Source organism: Adiantum capillus-veneris, chromosome 10 (assembly GCF_014529385.1).
Source record: "Adiantum capillus-veneris isolate H3 chromosome 10, ASM1452938v2, whole genome shotgun sequence".
Taxonomy (NCBI): Eukaryota; Viridiplantae; Streptophyta; class Polypodiopsida; order Polypodiales; family Pteridaceae; genus Adiantum; species Adiantum capillus-veneris.
Window position 1 is genome coordinate 160,986,000 of NC_140940.1, and position 19,765 is coordinate 161,005,764.

Below are 19,765 nucleotides of genomic sequence, written 5' to 3' on the forward strand. Positions count from 1 at the left end.
ATGTAAGTCCATTTCAACTACTACTTTTGGAGTTTAAGAACAAAAAAAGGTGACTCTGTTTTCGAAGCAAACACAAATGAGTATCCACAAAGCCCCGGGAGTGATGAGATCTTTAAGGGTGCTTTTTGTTGTGTTTGCTTCAAAAATAGAGAAGGTAACTTTTTTTTAAAACAATTAACTCCAAAAATAGCAGTTGAAGTGGACTTCTATTTGCATAGAGTGTTTATCACATAATTACACTTCCCGCTGTAAGCGAGAATCAAATGAATTAACAAGTGTGAAACAATAAATCATGGTCTAGATGGCTAAGATTATCCAAAATAAGTAAATTGATAACACTCATACATGAATGTGCTATACATGGTCCTGATGCCAAGAAGAGAGCCTACTATGCATTTGCCAAGCAAGGGAATAATTGAATGTAGATATCTCAAAAAATATCGAGTTGACACCTTCATTGGCACATTCAAGAACTACGTAGCTGCAGACTTTGGCCCGTCTTTAGTAGTCAAAGCACATTGAATTAGAAACAAAGAAATAAAGGTACCAACCCACATATATTCCTGCTGTGTAAAATGTAAAACAAATTAATACAACCGGTCTTAGTATACAAGTGCACGAGATGGTTGCCTGCACCTCAACATCCACGAATTCACAAATTTTATACCTCTGCAACAAGCAGCTGAAGTTATACTGCTTTACAGAACTTGTAACTTCTGTAGAATTTCATGCAAGTGGCCTAATTCCTCTTAAAAGCTGCATTGCCTGCAATGTTTTCATCGGAACCTAAAAATTCAAAGGAGCATTATATTTTAGTGAGAAATCATAAAGTGAAAGCTAGATGTAGAAGTGAAGTACCACAACCTGCTCCAGCATTTCATCTATCTGTCCACATGCAAGCTCTAGAAACTTGGAGCAGTTGTACAAGCCAGAAGTTGGATTGGTCGTAAAACAACTCCTTATAAACACATCTTGTGCACATGCAACACTTTCGAGCAACTGCCAACAATCCAAAGAGCCAGAAAAAACGTTTTAGAAGTAGAGTACTAGAGATTGTACTATGCAGTATATCGTGCGCAACGGTAAAGTACTTCCTGGACAATATCCTCCTCAAGCTCAAACTGCTCTGCCACCTTTGGCAAGCTTGTTTCAAGGCTCTCATAAATCTCACCAAGGGCTCTGCAATGCACCAGATTGCAAAGAACATACACTATTAGAAGTCTAATACTTACTCAGAAGTTTTCAACGTCGGCATTAAGCTTCAAAGCACTGTTGCCAGGCCAAATGACAAGGCAACTGATCATTGCACAACACAGCTGCTATGTAAGGAAAAACAGCAGCAACCTAGACATGAGTCGACAACTAAAGCTCTAGTTCAAATGCTTTGGTAACGATGGAGAAAAAATATGCTTCGTTATTGCAAAGAATGCCAACACAAAGTATACGTATAAGGCAGGAAAGGCACTACAGGTAAGTACTGAGTATAAACATTACCCACTTAAACCAACTTAAAACTAAGCCAATATGACAATTCACATCAGCTAAAATGATTCCCATTGAATGCTTGCCCACCTTCTTGGGTTTTGAAGATCTGCATTCGACACAGTTTTTTGTGTAAAAGACTTGATATCCTCACAAAGCTCCGTTAAAGAATCTCGCGCATCTAGAGTCTCAACAAGTGCTTGCTCAGCTGGATCCACGAAATCTTCACCAGGTGAAGAATGGCAGTTCTGCAAGAATCCTAAGCAAAGTGATATTAGTGGAATGTTAAAACAGGCATACAAGGAAAGAACGCGCTGCAAAAAGCATGAGCTCTAAGATAGATTTCATGAAAACCAGGGCTTTACGAGCCTAGCAAATAAAGCATAAATTTATTCCATGATCATGGAAGATTTACTAGCATCAGCACGTGATAAAAAATTCTCTCGTGAAAATAGCATCAAAGGAAACCAAGTACAGAACTTTGAGCTGCTAACGGAACAGAAAAGTGAAATTGCTTTGGCATATATTCCAAACGAAGTGCTGAACTGCAAAACTCACGTGCACATCTAGCCCTATGTGCATATGGACAAGCTAACTCCTACTTCTAGCGTTAAGGACAGCCTAGGAAGTGTTTGAAGTGTTCTGGCACCCTTGTGAGCATGTACGCAAGACGTCCATGTTTGGGCACTTTAGTATAGTTGTTGTAACAAACTTGGACACCCAAGTCAAGATTCTACTGGGACACAGCAGAGATTCACTTCACAAAATAAGAGAGTCGACACGGCCCGGCATAGTTCCGTGCCAAGAGATATTGGCCCCAAAGACTCGCGCCAGGCTGGACAAGACCCTTTTCCAAGAGGTCTTTCACTTCCTTTCGGTATTTCTTTTATATTAATCTTTGAGCAAAGTACAATAGCCCGCGGGTGCTCGCTCTGAGACTCTACGTCCAAATGCTCTGCAAAGTGAGCCCCTTGGGTCACTTATAAAGGTTTTACAAGGGTTGCTAAAAATAGAGCCCAAAAGCATTAAACTCTTAAAAGCAATGGCTCCCAAAAATAGCGCTGCCCAAAAGCAGCAACGGAAATCGTGGAATTTCCATACAACTTTGCCACGTCAGCAGCCAGCGCGTTTTACGGCAGTCCGTACAGCCAACGCATTTTTTCCCGGGATTCCGTACACACTGCCGCATCAGCCAGTCAGCGTGCATTGCGGAGATCCATACTGTCAACCACTTGGGTGCGTATGTGTGTCCGGGCACTGCCACATCATCAATTTGTGACAGTTGCATAGCCTCTAATTGCACAAGAGCACCGCCAATGTCTGCGAGGTGTAGGCAAGGGGGAGTGTTCCCATTCTAGTCTATAGAACCCAACCTGGGTATTTACCTGCATGTGAAGCACCTCTTATGATGAGTTTAATAACTTATTATTACCCAGCATAAGCAAAGTCATGGGGCTCTCTTTGGCACTATGCTCGACCCACTTATTTTGCAGTATAAAGATGACCCCCAGGGTCACCATTTGGATTATCCAGCGCGGCACCACCATAGGCAGCCTTACCCACAGAACCCAATTCCCTTGCGTTTTGCCAAAACCTCAGCGTTTTTCTCCCGGTATCAACCTCAGCCATCATCACCATCTTCTCCAGCATACCCATCCCCAACCTAGCGACAGCAATTTCAGCCATAAGTATCATCAACCCTGGTGCTTTTGCACAAGATCAGCCTCAGACAACAGATCAGCCTAGCGTTTCCAGCTTCAGCCAATAGCATCCTCAGATCGGCGTCAAGTTGCAGATCCAAGCCACAAACACCAGTGTTTTCAGTTCTCAGCCCATAGCCTCGTCGAGTTTGCAAATCCCAGACAGCCTCCCTAGCGTTTTGCACTTTCAGATCTTAGCCTCTCAGATCCAAGCATCAATAACAAGATCCCATTAACATCTCAGCATCTAGGACAGTTGTATCAGCACTTGTGCAATCTAAAGCAAATACCTCTCTACTGATAGAAAGGGAGGTCCTGTTGTGTCACAAAGTGATGACATGGCGGACAACAGAAACCCTAATTTCTGCTAGAAACCCTAATTTCCGGAAATCGCGGAGACTATTATAAATAAATTAAAAAAATTTGGAAAATGATGAGCGACACGAATTTTGCTTTTTTTTAATAAAAAAAGAGAAAAGACTCTCTGAGAGAGAGAGATAGAGAGAGAGAGAGAGAGAGAGAGAGAGAGAGAGAGAGAGAGAGAGAGAGAGAGAGAGAGAGAGAGAGAACTGATGCTTTTTATTTTAAAAGCTTTTGGGGCTCTGCTTTTGGGCATCCCTTGTAACCTTTAAATTAGTGGTGAGGGCCTCACTTCTCAGAGCATCTAGACGCAGAGTCTGAGAGTGAAACCCTAGCCACTCTCTTGTACTTTGATCTGATTAATATAAAAAGAAAAACCGAAAGGGGCGCCAGTCTTTGGGGCCAATATCTCTAGGCACGGAACTCCGTCGGGCCAGTGCAAATCTATTGTGATCTGTGAATTGTTTTGAAGTGGGTATTTGGTGCTGTCGCGGTTGATTCTTGACTTGGAGTGTCCAAGTCTGTTACAGTGGTATCAGAGCACGGCCAATTTCTCTTCTACGGGAAATCCGATCCCCGAAAAATAAAAATTCCGCGGCACCTATGGCTTCAGGCAATGATCAGTCGACTCCCTCTGCATCTGGAGATGCGGGCTGGGATCACAACGAAGATTCTGGCAGAGAGTATGGTCCGCCTCGGCCTACTCAGGCGGAGCAAAGAGAGATGGATTGGCGATGCAACAAAGATGATGCTCAAGTTTGCCAAGGACCCAAAGATGGCAAAATATATGAACCAGACCTCTTTGGAAGAGGTACAAATGGAGTGGCAAAGAACCACAACACCACTTCCGAAACCCGCTAAACCTTCTGCCTCCAAGAAAATATACGGAGAAGGAACTGGAGAACATGGTTGATGCACGGATTGCTCAGCTTTTTGACGCGCAAAAGAAAGCCAAAAAGCACGGCAAAAAGCAAAAGAAAGGCACTGACTTCCCGGGATATTTGGGTCGTCGGTCGACATTCGACTAGTCAAAGAAACAGAAGAAGCGTGTTCGATTTGAAGGAGTACCCAGTTCTTCTTCTTCTTCTTCTTCTTCTTCTTCTTCTTCTGACAGTTCTTCGAGCTCTTCAGACTCGAGCGAAGAAGACAGGAAAAGCAAAAAGCGAAGCAAGACACAAAGCTTCGGAAAGGGCAAGAAAAAGGCAAAGAAGGCTACATCTCGCCCAGAGTCTGACAGTTCTACTAAGGACTCGTCTACAGACAGCTCAGATTCCGATGACGGAAACTTTTATGCGAACAAGAAGAATTTTTTTAACAAAGCTAACCAATATGACTTTCTCGAAGATAAAAGCAAGAAAGTTCGAGAGATTAAGGAAGGTGGCCACTTGATCAAGTTTGATACTTTTTCAGGATACTCAGATGCTTCGAAGGCTTTGTCTTTTATACAGCAGTTTGACATCGCTTTCGCGAGAGGACGCTATTCAAAGCACTCCAAGATTCGGAGAGTTGCCTCTTACTTTAAGAGGAATGCTCGTACTTGGTGGTCCACGCTTCTTTTAAACAAGACTGCGCCAGTTAAATGGCTGAAATTTAAAAAGCTTTTTATTTCTTCTTGGTTGACGCAAGAATATGAACGAGATGTACGAGCTGCTTGGAACCATCTTCGCATAACCAAGAGCGATACAGTAAATACTTAATGTGAAAGATTCTGGAGCTCTTTCTACCCGCCTCTTCATTCAAGAAGACCTCGTTCAAAGAACAGATTGAGCGGTTTACCTTGGGTCTACCTACAGAGATCCAAGATCACTGCTTGGAACAGAAGTCAGCTTCTATTCAGGAGTTGATGAGTCATGCGAAGCGGGGCTTTGCCATTCACTCTGGCAGTTTGACCTACCCCACAGATAAGGCCATGACACAACGAGCCAAACAGACTTCTGGGAATGAGAGTAGAAAGAAAAAGAGCAACACAGAGAAAAAGGCTGCACGACCCAAGCTTACTCCTGAGGAGAGAGCTCGCTTTATCAGAGAGGGGAAGTGCTTTGGATGCGCGGAACATGGACGTATCTCCGCGAAGTGCCCTAAAAAGCCACAGAAAGAACACAATGATAAGAACGACGACAGGCCTGAGAGTTCGAGAGCAGCTGAGGAATGTTGCAGAAAAGGCAGATAGAAAAGCAGAACTGGTACCACATGGCGTGGGACCTGTACCGAATCTAATGAATGAAAGTACAAACTTTGCCGCTTTTGCCGCTTTTGGGGCAAAGTGAAGGATCAGGAAGCTCTTTTGAAGGAGTAAAGGCCAACTTCTTTTCACTTGGAATTGGCGGCTCGATTTGGAATTACGCCCGACAGACTGACGCCACAGGCACAGGTAGTTCGACTGGCACCCGGATGGGATGTTGCCATTACACTGAGCATTGGCAAACTTTGTTTGCAATGACAGGGGTGTTCAGGGCACGCGAGTGACGTTCTACTCAGGATCCCTTGGTACCACAAGAACTACGCCATGGTTGACTACCGGGCCGAGAAAGCGACTTTGATAAATGAAGGGCTTAGAGATTGTACTTGATGAGCTTCAGTTTCTTACTCATTCTTTTGGGAGAGAACTAAACGATGGATAAAGGTTGAATATGTTTTGACCTGATCAAAAGAACGCCAAGATTTTTCTCCACACTCATGCCGATTGCTTTTCAGAGGGCCTGAAGATCAAACCATTGATCTGATACCTGGAAGCACGCCACCGAATCGGCCACCTTACCATGTGGGCCGAGTACAGAATGAAAAGATTATGAACCCAGTGAAAGACCTCTTGGAAAAGGGTCTTATCCAACCTAGTACTTCACCGTATTGCTCTCCAGTGTTGTTGGTTTTAAAAAAAGACGGATCTTGGAGAATGTGCATTGATTATAGCACTCTCAACGAAATCACCATCAAGAACAGATTTCCGATTCCTAGGATCGATGATATACTCGACAGGTTACAGGGATCCTCGTGCTTTAGCAGGATTGACTTGAAGAGTGGATATCATCATATCAGGATAGCGCCAGGAGATGTCTACAAGACAGCTTTTCAAACGACTTTTGGGTTATTTGAGTTTTTGATAAGCCTTTTGGCTTAACCAATGCTCCAGCGACATTTAACCGGATGATGGAAAGGATTTTTCGAGAGTACAGGCTATTTGTTGGCACTTTCTTTGACGACATCATTGTTTTCTCCAAGAATGAGGCAGAACACAGAGATCATCAGCAGCAGGAGTGCAAATGGACCCGGCCAAGATAGAGACTATCCGTGATTGGCCCAATTTGAGGAATGTCCATGAAGTTAGAAGCTTCTTGGGACTGTGTTCGTACTACAGGTGGTTCATACGAAAGTTTGCAGAGGTTGCTTCCCCTTTGCATACCTTGACACAGAAAGGAGTATCTTTTTCGTGGGGACCCACAGAGGTGACTGCCTTTCGGACATTGAAAGAGAAATTGACTACACGACCAGATTTGACTTTGCCGGACTTGCAGAAGTCATTTGAAGTATTTTGTGATGCTTGTGGTCGTAGTCTGGGTGCGGTCTTGATGCAAGAAGGCCATGTCATAGCTTATGAGAGCCGTTTGTTCTCTAGGCCGGAGATGACAGCACAAATCTATGAGAAAGAGCTTTTGGCGGTTATCCATGCTCTTACTCAGTGGCGGTATTACCTAATCGGAGCGGATTTTACTGTCTTTACAGACCATCACAGTTTGCGCTACTTCTTGTCACAGAAGCAGCTTTCGGAAAAGCAGATGCGGTGGGCGAACATCTTGTCACAGTTCCACTTCTAGATTGTCCATGTGCAGGGTTAGAAGAATGTGGTGGCAGATGCTTTGTCTCGGAAACCGTTGGTTCTAGCTGTTTCCGCGATACATCATAGGAGCTTCGAGGATATGGTCGATCACTATGCCACAGGTACAGATTTTGCAGATATTTTCACACGGATACGGGATGGGGAGACAGTAGCTGGATACTCCCTTCGGAAGGCTACTTGATGAAAAAGACTATGTTGTGCGTTACATAGCCGTTGAGGGATAAGGTTATGACTGAATGCCACTGTCCACCTTTTACGGGTCACCGCGGCATTGCTACCACCATGAAGGGGGTAGAGAGATACTTCTTTGGGCCGAGACTCAAAAAGGATGTGGAAGAGTTTGTGCGCAGTTGCTTGGTATGCCAGAAGGTCAAGTTTGACAAGCATAAGGCACAGGGATTGTTACAGCCTTTACCCATACCCACCCACCCCTGGGAAAGTATTGCAATGGATTTCATTTTTGATCTCTCGAGAACACAGAAAGATCACGATGATTTTCCGATTACATGGCACGTCTGAGACAATTGTCTCCGACAGAGACCCCAGATTTATGAGTTTGTTTTGGAAGGCAATTTAGAAGAACATTGGCACGCGGTTGCAGTTCTCGTCATCATTCCACTTGCAGACTGACAGGCAATTTGAGATTGCCAATTCAGTGATTTTAGATTTATTGAAGTCTTGTATCTCGGATCAGAAGACTCAATGGAAAAAGAACTTACCTTTGGTGGAATTTGCCTACAATAACACGATACACTCTTCGACGAGGAAGACGCCATGTGAGATTGTTGAAAGTGCTACGAAGGTTCCATCCTTCCTGAGCACGAAAGATTAGATATTTGAAGTGGATGAAAATTCGCGAGATTTGGATACGGCTTTTGCCGAGGTTTGCGAGACTTTGCAGGAGTCTCAAGAACGACAGAAAAAGGCAGCGGATCGCCATCGTCGCGACTTGAAACTGAAGGAGGATGATTGGGTGCTCTTACTTTTGAGAAGGCACGCCTACGAAAGAAAAAGGGAAAGGAGAGGCTTTTTCCAAAGCTTAGTATGCGATACTACGAACCTTTCCAGATCACTGACAAGATACATGATGTCTCCTTCCGATTGAAACTGCCAGATACTTGGAGGATTCATAATGCATTGCATGTGAGTCTCTTGAACCCTGTTAAGGGTGATGTGCCTAATGATGGGGAGCCTGATGAGCAACCCGAAGTGGAAGAAAACGAGGAGATCCTTGTTCCTAAACAGATTTTGGCACATAACGATATGAAGAAAGGTAAAGTCCGAAGGCGGTTCTTGGTTTAGTTCAAGAACTTTCCTGCATTTGATGCGAAGTGGATGGAGGAGGAGGATCTAGCAGATACTCCTCGGATTGTGAAACTTTACCTCAATGTTTTGGTTTAGCATAGTCTACTCCAAACGGAACCCAGAATTCAGCTTGGCCGGAGATCTGGTGCAGTGGGATGCACAAGAGGGGAGTCACTCCGCTCCCTTGTCAACAAATGCCTCGATTTTGATACTAAAGTCACTGATGTCTCTTTGAGCTTCAGGGATACTAGAGCTGACAGTATTTTGTTGGATGACTTTATGAAATGGAATTCCTGATTATGATACTGATTTGTTCTTAACTTCTTGTGAGTGCACGAACCGATAGCCGAAATGACTGCAGAATTTTGGTCTGATTGATCTTGAATAGACATGGTTGCAATAGGGGTTAGTCAATCCGACGTCGATGAGGTCCCGATTGGACCTAGATGTGATTGCTAGCTACATTGCCGATAAATCAAGGTCTAAGATCCGAATGAATGTTGCATGTCATGTGATGTCCTGTGATGTCTGGTGATGTCGTGTGATGTGACTGTTGTTTTTGTACATGTGTTAGATGTATGTTCCTAGTACGTAGGTACTAACAATCAGTGTCTGCTAAGACGGTTTATGGCTTTTGTCGGTTTTGCAGGCGTAATCGCGGTCGATTACAATGCTTTCAAGAGGGGGGTATGTCACAAAGTGATGACGTGGCGGACAGCAAAAACCCTAATTTCTGCCAGAAACCCTGAAATTCTTGCAAACCCTAATTTCTGCCAAAAACCCTAATTTCCGGAAATCGTGGAGACTATTATAAAAAAAAAAGGAAAATGATGAGCAACGCGAATTTTGCTTTTTCTTAATAAAAAAAGAGAAAAGACTCTCTAAGAGAGAGAGAGAATTGATGCTTTTTATTTTAACAGCTTTTGGGGCTCTGCTTTTGGGATCCCTTGTAACCTTTAAATTAGTGGTGAGGGCCTCACTTCTCAGAGCATCTGGACGCAGAGTCTGAGAGTGAAACCCTAGCCACTCTCTTGTACTTTGATCTGATTAATATACAAAGAAATACCGAAAGGGGCGCCAGTCTTTGGGGCCAATATCTCTAGGCACGGAACTCCGCCAGGCCAGTGCAAATCTATTGTGATCTGTGAATTGTTTTGAAGTGGGTATTTGGTGTTGTCGCGGTTGATTCTTTACTTGGAGTGTCCAAGTGTGGTACATGTTGTCACGAGGACGTGGCAACTGTTAACTATGTCACGAGGACGTGGCAACTGCTAACCTTAGTTGTTGGTTTCTTTCCAATGATTTTTGTTTTATTTTTGAGACCCTCTTTTTGAAGTTGCGGCCAATGTAAACGGTAGTTTCACCCGCAGACGGGAAGTTGATCGGCACTGGAATTCGTATAGTAAGAGGATGTCCAGGCTCAGTTCAAGATCACGTAGGTCCCCCCGTCGCACTTAGCAAGTTGGTGGATACTAGGCAATAAAGGCATAAAGTCAAGGTGGGGTCACCAAAGGAAAGTACCCGATAGTTAGCCACATTGCACTTTTGGATGCGGTCCCAATGGGGATAGATGGTCAGAAGACCAATGGGAGCCCAACAGAAGCATCTCCTAAAAATTAGGGAACTGCTATTTTGGGCCATGAATCTATTCGCGTCATTATCTCCGGAATGACAAGGGAAACATTTTAGAACTCTACCGCAAAGTCAACTGGGCAACCAGTCGGGATATTTTTAGGCGATAGCCCCGAAACGAGAAATTGCTTGTAAACGCGCCGAGTGGCACAATTTGGTGCACTTTCCTCATGCAAGAAGAAGAGGCGCTGAATTTCTAGCTGGGATGCTCATTTGCAAGCTCCTGCCACAGGTTAAGAGCTATTGTGTGCAAGCTTTCCCTCTCATGTACAGTGTAGTGCAAGAAGTGATGTCCTGCACACTCTACACTGCTCTCTCTCTCCCCTACGTGCAGTAATATGATGCCCCACAAGAGGGCTCTTCATTTGACTTGTGTACAGCTGTGTGGTTACATGCGTTTTTGTTGAGGCAAGAGCCTCTCTGAGCAGGAACAGGAGTAGCTAACTGCTGCTCCAAAAGCAGGCACCGATGAAGGTGATAACCTCACCGTACAGGTGCGATTCAAGCATTGGTTGTGCGCTGTATTTTGACTGTTTTTCAGCCATACGCACGCTAGAACCCTTGGGAATAGTGCCCCACTGCTAGAGGGCAGTTCAAGGACTGTTTAGGGCTGAAAACAGGGCAAAAACTAGCAAATACAGCGAGCTGAATTTACTGTTTTTGGGCAAAAATCAGAGGGTTTATGCCGGTCGAAGTGAGTTCTAGCAAGGGAATTGCTTTCGGGCAAGTTTTGGGGCTGTTATGCTGCCAAAAATTTTGCCAAAACAGGTGGTATCTAGCTGGATATAGGTAAAGAATTCCCGGGACTCTTCTTTGTAATCTACCCTCTTAAAGTATAAAGAAATACCAAAAGGGGCACCAATTTTGGGGCCTACAGGTTGTCGGCATCCGCTCAGAGCATATTAGCCTCCGAGCCGTGTGTGTGCATAAGTGTTAATTCTCATTGCAGGTTACCTTTCTGAAGTGCTCTCTGTGTGTGTCTAAAGTAAAGAATTTCGGGTGAAAGCCAAAAAGCCTACCGCCCCATGGGCCGGTTTCAAGGTTCTCTTGCCGAGACATCAATCACTTTTTCCTCAAGAATTGAGCCTCGGTTGTTTTGGGTAAAGACACAGAGTACAAGAACGCGGGATTATACTAGGGCATTATGGAAGAGGGTTCCTCTTCGAAGGACAGACAGGAAATTCATATGGTGTTCGAGATTGGCGAGAGCTCACGACCACGCCTGTCTATACCTCCTGTTGACGTGAATGTCCCTCCAGTACAGGGGCTTTATGACTGGGCAACTTGAGGATGATGCGTTCCGGACTCAGTTAGTTGCCGCGGTGAATGTGTTTTCGCAACAAGTGCAGAACCCAAGGTTTATGGAGTTCTTGCAAGCGCCACCAGTGCCGCAGCAAAATAGGCAACCTACACTGCGAACAGAGCTTGTTGAGGCTCAAGCCCAAGTACTTCATGCGTCTCAGCAGGATAGGGAACACTCGCATGTTGCGGAGTCAGGGGCTCCAAACAAGTTCCTCCCGTCCTTGAGCAGGTGGTTAGAACGCCTATTCCACAGGTTATGCCAGTTCAGCCCGCCACCTTTTAGAGCCTACATGTTGTTTAATAGACAGGGAACTGGTTACCAAGCAATGCACCAAGTTTTTCCACCACCCACGGTACATCCTGGATATTTCGGGGGTGGATCTGTGTTCTAGAGAGTCCTGCTTCTTTCGTCTTCAAGAATCTCCATGGCTGAAAATTCCTGAAACCATCTCTAACACAAAACCATGAACATACCCATTCCATGTAAAGTGAAGGAAAAAAATCTTGTCTTCTCTAGAGACTGTGTATGCAATGTAGATGAACATAGAGACGGAGTGACAACCCGTTCATCAAACACATGCAAACAATGCGTTCGAATCTTTTCTGTTTGATCGAAATCAATCAACTGTGGCAAATCACAATGGAAATGCCCATGCTTGGTGCTCATACTGTCATGTGATCTTTCGGAAACTGTGTCATGCCAAGGAAGAGACATGGAATGTGACTTCCATACATACAAACCTTTCAGCTTTTCATGAACAATCCGCATACATTCGTGCTCATCCATGAGAGAAACGTGCTCAACATACAATATGTCATGCCGAGGAAAAGGGATCACATAACGATGCTGACTAAAATACAGGAAACCTTCACGAATGAAACACTCAAACAATGCGCGAGTATCAATCATGCGAACACATAATACTTCCTCTGAAGGTTCTTTGGACCAAGGCTCAAGAGCCAAGATCGATCCTTCATGACTGATCGAATCTACAACGAGGTTAGCTTCGCTAGAAAAAGCATCCACTAACACATCATCCTTGTGAACAATCACATCTTCTTCATGCAACTCATCATGCTTGTGAGAAATCACATCTTGATCATGCAAATCATCGTGCTTATCTTTGTCATCCAAATCATCATGCAAATCATTATCCTTCAAATCATCATGCTTCTCATAATCATGCAAATTTTGTGTGTCATGCTGTGGAGAAAAAGAGACCGATAGAGTCTCCTTCTCCTGAATCCTTTCAATCTTGTCCTGCATATTAGCAATGAGAGATGGAGAAGGAACAATGTCCTCTCCATGAATGACAATGGGAGAATCGCTTTTGGCATTGAGAGTAAAGGTGTTAGCCTCCCAATCAATAAGAGGGTTATTATCACGAAACCATCGAATGCCCAAAATCATATCACATCTTAAGAGAGGAGAAACGACAAATCTTCTAGTGAAGGCAGCTTTTTGAATTGCAAACAACACATCAAGGCATTCCTCCGTGATGAGAGCGTCCATACCGGAAAGAAAGCTAGAGACCTCCATAGGAGATCTCGGACTAACTTCGAGGCGGGCTCTCTCAACAAGAGAGGGACTGATCACATCATGCATACTACCTGGGTCAAACAATATGACAAAACGCTGCCCCGACGTACGACCATAACATTTAGTGAGAGAATCATCAATGGGAGGGTCCTGAGAAACTTGGGATGCACTCGTGTTATCATTCATTGCATTAAAGATGTAATGGGTACTGTGGGTTCTTTAGATTCATTCGATTCAAGCTTAGGACATGCTCTTTTTATGTGACCCTTAAATGTGACAATGAAAACAACGACCTTCCTTAGAATAAGTGCTTTGTTCTTCCGAAGTGATGTAACCTCCTACAATTCCTTGTGCTACCTTTTCATCTAGAGTAAGCTTAGGTTTAGCAGTTGTGTTAGCCTTACCCTTAGATTCATTGGAAGAATTCTTTGATGAGATATTGTTGGTAGATTGGTTAGAAGAGTTATCATTCTTACCGTTCTAAGAAGTCTATGAAGTACTTGTAGAAGTCTTGTTCTCCTTAGGCTTTCCCTTGTTGTGCTTCATCTCCTGTGCGAGAGCAATCGCTACCGCCTTGTTGAGATCGATTGGATCGAATACCTCGACATCGTACTTGATATACTCGTCCAATCCAAAGAGAAAAGCCTCTTTGCGCTCATCATCCGACATGCGTAATTGGGTACCTAGTTGCAAAACACGATTAGAAAAAGATATAACCAGCATACCATTTTGCTTGAGAGCGCGCCAATCGTCCTTCAATCGTGCGAGGTACTACGGTGGCATAAACCGCGCCTTGAGCTTGTCTTGGAAATCAACCCAACTAAAAGAGAGGGACGTGAGCGTCGGCTGCCTCTAGATGCGCGGCTAGTTGTGCCTCTTGCCATGCATGGTACCAATTGATGGCATCACCGGCAAGGTACATAGCTGTCGTCAAAACTTTGCTATTTCCTGTCTTCTTAGTTGTCGCAAAATAAGCATTAAATTGATGCAACCAAGAATGAATAACCATAGCATCCATCTTACCGTCATACTTACTGAAAGTCAACTTCTCTGTGATTGGATGGTTGGAATCCACATCGTGGCTTGCGCCACTTGACGAACTCCCACGATCTTTGGGTGGTTCGGTCTTCGAGGCTAGGACTTGGGCAAGCAATTCTTGAGTGCGTAGCTCTCGTCGAGCTTCACGCTCTGCCTCCAAGGCTGCGGCTCGTGCTACCGCTTCTTCATTTCGTAGTTCTTTTCTTTCTTTTCTTGCGTCGCGTTCGCGTTCTAGAGCAATGCGATTTTCTTCTTGTTGTGCGACCTTGGTTGCGTGGTCTACGGCCATTCTTGCAATTCTGTCGTCGCGCTCACGGTCCTGAGCAAAGCGCTCACGTTCCTGAGCAAGGCGATTTGCTTCTTGTCTATCCATCATAACCATCATCTGCTTGACAATTTCCTCCATAAGGTTTGGTGCACTTGGTGGCGTAGATGGCGAAGAGGGAGGGTTGAAGAAATCATCTCAGGGTAGGGACGAGTCTTTGTCGCCTCTCTCATGCTCATCACCTGTATGCGAAGTATCCATTCCGCTTCGGGTAACGACCATGCACTATGATCTTGGGTTCTTAAGCTCGCGAGCAACTTGGGTTCTTTGAGGGTCTTGAGGTTCTTGAGGTTCTTGAGTCTTGAGGGTCTTGGGTTCTTGAGTCTTGAGGGTCTTGGGTTCTTGAGGTTCTTGAGGTTTTCTTTCGCTTGCAAATCGCGTTTGAGAAGGATCTTCTCTTCATCCGAGTTCTACTCCTTTCTGCGGGCGCACCCCTTGGCGGTATTGCGCTCACACCAAGGTTGCTTTTTCCCACCTCACGTCGATTGGCCGGCCGCTAAGTTTTCGGTCCGCTCTCAATGAGTGAAAAGAGACACAAAGGGAGGCTGGACAAACCCTTCTTTCTTGGGATTCCTATCACTCTTCAACAAAACACGATTAGGAATCGCCACGCCCAAGTAAACTTGGGTTCGTGCGACCTCAACAAGCAAAAAAAATTCTTCTGGTTCTTTCCTTGAGTAATGCAGAACACTTCCAAAGCTCTCATACCAATGCAAGGTGCAGCGGAATGAATGTTGTATTTTCTCAAGATTAGTGATCTTTATTGCTCAAGGTTCCTTTTAGTTCTTAGGGAAGGAGAGAGCCTTCCGTCTTATGGAGAATGCTATGATCACGAACAAAGTGAGTGGATATTGTGCATGCAAGTAAATGAGACTGAGAGAAGGAGAGAGAAGAGATACGACACCGAGAGGTTGTAAAACCCTCCTCCGAAGGCCCCACTCTCATCGGCGAAAGTGGTCTACTTTGATTGCACAATGGTGTACAATGCGAATGCAATGGACTGATGCAAATTGGACTATGCCGATGATGAGGACGTGATGAAGACGACGACTTGATGGCTGAAATCTGTGTTCTTCTAACTGCTGAATTTCGAGACTGTTTCGGTGTCACGAGACACATCCCAACCCTATGTGTCCGTGGACAACACGGACAAGCTACACCACAGCAGGGTTCAGTCAGTTCAGTCAAGTTAGATTAGCAGTGATCTAGCACTTTTGTGAGTCTATTCGTAGACCGTGCATGCCCAGTCACTCAGCATAGATGCATATCCTCCGGTTGCACACAGCATGATCATCGGAATTCCCATCAGAATCCATTAGCATCAGTTAGGGAAATTTTCCAGTGCATTTAGCCTATTTTCCTATTTATTGGGATTTTCACTTATTATTTTTAAGTGACTTTCCAACAAAAGTAGGTAGGGCAATTTTGCTGAGTTTCTATATAAGCAAACCCAAGTTAGCACTAAATGGCAGAAGAGGCAGCAGGAGCACCTTGCTCAACAGGCAACTTCTCAGCAACACCAACCCCCGCGACTACTCTGGCGTTTTCTCCACAGAAGATCTAGCGTTTTTGCATCAAATCAGCCTTGGCGATTTGTGCACAGCAGATCAGCCCCGGCGTCATCACGACACAGCAAGTCAGCCTAGCGTTTTTGCATTTGCAGAACCCCGACGACAGAAGGACCAATTTCAGCCCTTGGCGTTTTTGGATTTCAGCAGCAAATTAAGACCGGCATCATTCACCTAAAGTGTAGCAGATTCAGCCCGTAAAGACCATCAGTTTTCAGCCCTAAGAAACCTCATTTTTCAGCCAAGAAAACGCAGCGAAAACAGTCATTTTCAGCCACCGAAACAGTCCCGAAATTCAGCGATTAGAAGATCTCAGATTTCAGCCATCATCGCCGTCGTCGTCGTCATCGGCATAGACCAAGTTGCATAGTCCATTGCATACGCATTGTACACCTTTGTGCAATCAAAGAATAGACCACTCTCGCCGACGAGAGTGGGGCCTTCGGAGGAGGGTTTTACAACCTCTCGGTGTCGTATCTCTTCTCTCTCCTTCTCTCAGTCTCATTCACTTGCACGCACAATATCCGCTCACTTTGTTCGTGATCATAGCATTCTCCATAAGACGGAAAGCTCTCTCTTTCCCTAAGAACTAAAAGGAACCTTGAGCAATAAAGATCACTAATCTTGAGAAAATACAACATTCATTCCGCTGCACCTAACATTGGTATCAGAGCTTTGGAAGTGTTCTGCATTACTCAAGGAAAGAACCACAAGAACCACAAGAATTTTTTTACTTGTTGCGATCGCACGAACCCAAGTTTACTTGGGCGTGGCGATTTCTAATCGTGTTTTGTTGAAGAGTGACAGGAATCCCAAGAAAGAAGGGCTTGTCCAGCCTCCCCTTGTGTCTCTTTTCACTCATTGAGAGCGGACCGTGCACTTAGCGGCCGGCCAATCGACGTGAGGTGAGAAAAAGCAACCTTGGTGTGAGCGCAAGGCCGCCAAGGGGTGCGCCCGCAGAAAGGAGTAGACCTCGGGTAAAGAGAAAATCCTTCTCCAACGCGATTTGCAAGCGAAAGAAAACCTCAAGAACCTCAAGAACTCAAGAACTCAAGAACTATAAGAACCCAAGACCCCCAAGAACCCAAGTTCCTCGTGAACTCAAGAACCCCAAGAACCCAAGTTCCTCGTGAACTCAAGAACCCAAGTTCCTCGTGAACCCAAGAACCCACAAGAACCACGATTGCAGAATGATCATCACTCGAAGCGGAATGGATACTTCGCTTGGAGATGATCAGCATGAGAGAGGCGAAGAGAATTTTCCCCACCAGGAGGTTTTTCCGACCCTTCCCCATCTACGACAAAGATTGCACTAACTCCTATGGAGAAGTTGGACAAAGCAAGAGAAGCAGAAAGAAAAGCCTACGAAGAAGATATGGAAGCCATCGAGCGTAAGTACCAAGAAAGAAGGGCAGCCATAGAAGCAGAATTTTATCCGAGAACAAAGCACGAATGCAAGAGATGTTGCGACTCTTTTCTCAAGTTCAAGCACCGATGCAAGAGATTCGGGAAAAGAAGATTCTCTCAGTCTCTTCTTCTCCAAAGTATGACACACAAGATTTGCATGATTGTGTGAAGCATGATGATGATTTGATTGACAATGCCTTGCATGATGATTTGAATGACAAGGATAAGCATGATGATTTGGATGCCAATGATTTGCATAATGATTTGGATGACAATGACAAGCATGATGAATTGCATGATCAAGATGTGATTTCTCACAAGCATGATGAGTTGCATGAAGATGATGTGATTGTTCACAAGGATGATGTGTTAGTTGATGCTTTTTCTAGCGAAGCTAACCTCGTTGTAGATTCGATCAATCACCAAGAATCGATCTTGGCTTGCGAGTCAAGGTCCACACATCCCCCACAAGAAGATTCGATAGATCCCGAAGAACCGATCTTGGCTCTCGAGCCTTGGTCCAAGGAACCATCACAAGAAGTATTATGTGTTCGCATGATTGATACGCACGCATTGTTCGAGTGTTTCATTCGTGAAGGTTTCCTGTATTTTAGTCAGCATCGTTATGTGATCCCTTTTCCTAGGCATGACATATTGTATGTTGAGCACGTTTCTCTCATGGATGAGCACGAATGTATGCGGATTGTTCATGAAAAGCTGAAAGGTATGTATGTAAGGAAGTCACATTCCATGTCTCTTCCTTGGCATGACACAGTTTCCGAACGAGCGCATGATTGCATGAGCACCAAGCATGGGCATTTCCATTGTGATTTGCCACAGTTGATTGATTTCGATCAAACAGAAAAGATTCGACCACATTGTTTGCATGTGTTTGATGAACGGGTTGTAACTCCGTTTCTATGTTCATCTACATTGCATACACAGTCTTTAGAGAACACGAGATTCTTGAAGACGAAAGAAGCACGACTGTAGACGAAGTTGAAGCAAGAAAGGAGATACAGAAGACTTTGTGTCGCTTTCGGCGCGGCCCAAAGAAGCAAGCGTTGCAGACCTTTATGAAGTTCAAGTACCGCACGATCCACACATCAAAGTGGGCCGGCGAAGAGTCTCTTCCAGGATTCCGGATGCTGTTGGCGATCTCCCTCGACGCCATACAGTTCGGTACCAGTACCTCACTTTGAAAAGGAGAGGATGTCACATGACACATCCCAACCCTATGTGTCCGTGGACACGCTACAGCACAGCAGGGTTCAGTCAGTTCAGTCAAGTTAGATTAGCAGTGATCTGGCACTTTTGTGAGTCTATTCGTAGACCGTGCATGCCCAATCACTTAGCATAGATGCATATCCTCCGGTTGCACACAGCATGATCATCGGAATTCCCATCAGAATCCATTAGCATTAGTTAGGGGAATTTTCCAATGCATTTAGCCTATTTTCCTATTTATTGGGATTTTCACTTATTATTTTTAAGTGACTTTCCAACAAAAGTAGGTAGGGCAATTTTGCTAAGTTTCTATATAAGCAAACCCAAGTTAGCACTAAATGGCAAAAGAGGCAACAGGAGCACCTTGCTCAACAGGCAACTTCTCAGCAAGACCAACCCCCGAACCCCCGCGACTACTTTGGCATTTTCTCCACAGAAGACCTAACGTTTTTGCATCAGATCAGCCTTGGCGATTTGTGCACAGCAGATCAGTCCCGACGTCATCACGACACAGCAGGTCAACCTAGCGTTTTTGCATTTGCAGAACCCCGACGACAGAAGGACCAATTTCAGCCCCTGGCGTTTTTGGATTTCAGCAGCAAATTAAGACCGGCATCATTCACCTAAAGTGTAGCAGATTCAGCCCGTAAAGACCATCAGTTTTCAGCCCTTAGAAACCTCATTTTTCAGCCAAGAAAACGCAGCAAAAACAGTCATTTTCAGCCACCGAAACAGTCCCGAAATTCAGCGATTAGAAGATCTCAGATTTCAGCCATCGTCGTCGTCGTCGTCGCCATCATCATCGTCATCGTCATCGTCGTCGTCGTCATCGGCATAGACCAAGTTGCATAGTCCATTGCATACGCATTGTACACCTTCGTGCAATCAAAGAATAGACCACTCTCGCCGACGAGAGTGGGGCCTTCGGAGGAGGGTTTTACAACCTCTCGATGTCGTATCTCTTCTCTCTCCTTCTCTCAGTCTCATTCACTTGCACGCACAATATCCACTCACTTTGTTCGTGATCATAGCATTCTCCATAAG

The 19,765-nt window shown here is 44.7% G+C and overlaps 1 protein-coding gene across 1 annotated transcript in view; it reads right to left on the reverse strand.

Moving 5' to 3' along the window:
- Positions 1 to 538: 538 nt before the first annotated feature.
- The window catches only part of LOC147449968 (uncharacterized), a 54,986-nt gene continuing 35,759 nt past the window's right edge, over positions 539 to 19,765 (reverse strand). Inside the window, exons 2-5 of the mRNA XM_086522322.1 lie at positions 1,573 to 1,730; positions 1,092 to 1,179; positions 865 to 999; positions 539 to 786 (exon numbers count right to left, since the gene is read on the reverse strand). Of these exons, the coding sequence (XP_086378448.1) occupies positions 727 to 786; positions 865 to 999; positions 1,092 to 1,179; positions 1,573 to 1,730 (441 nt within the window). The 3' untranslated portion in view covers positions 539 to 726. The remainder of the gene's footprint in view (positions 787 to 864; positions 1,000 to 1,091; positions 1,180 to 1,572; positions 1,731 to 19,765) is intronic.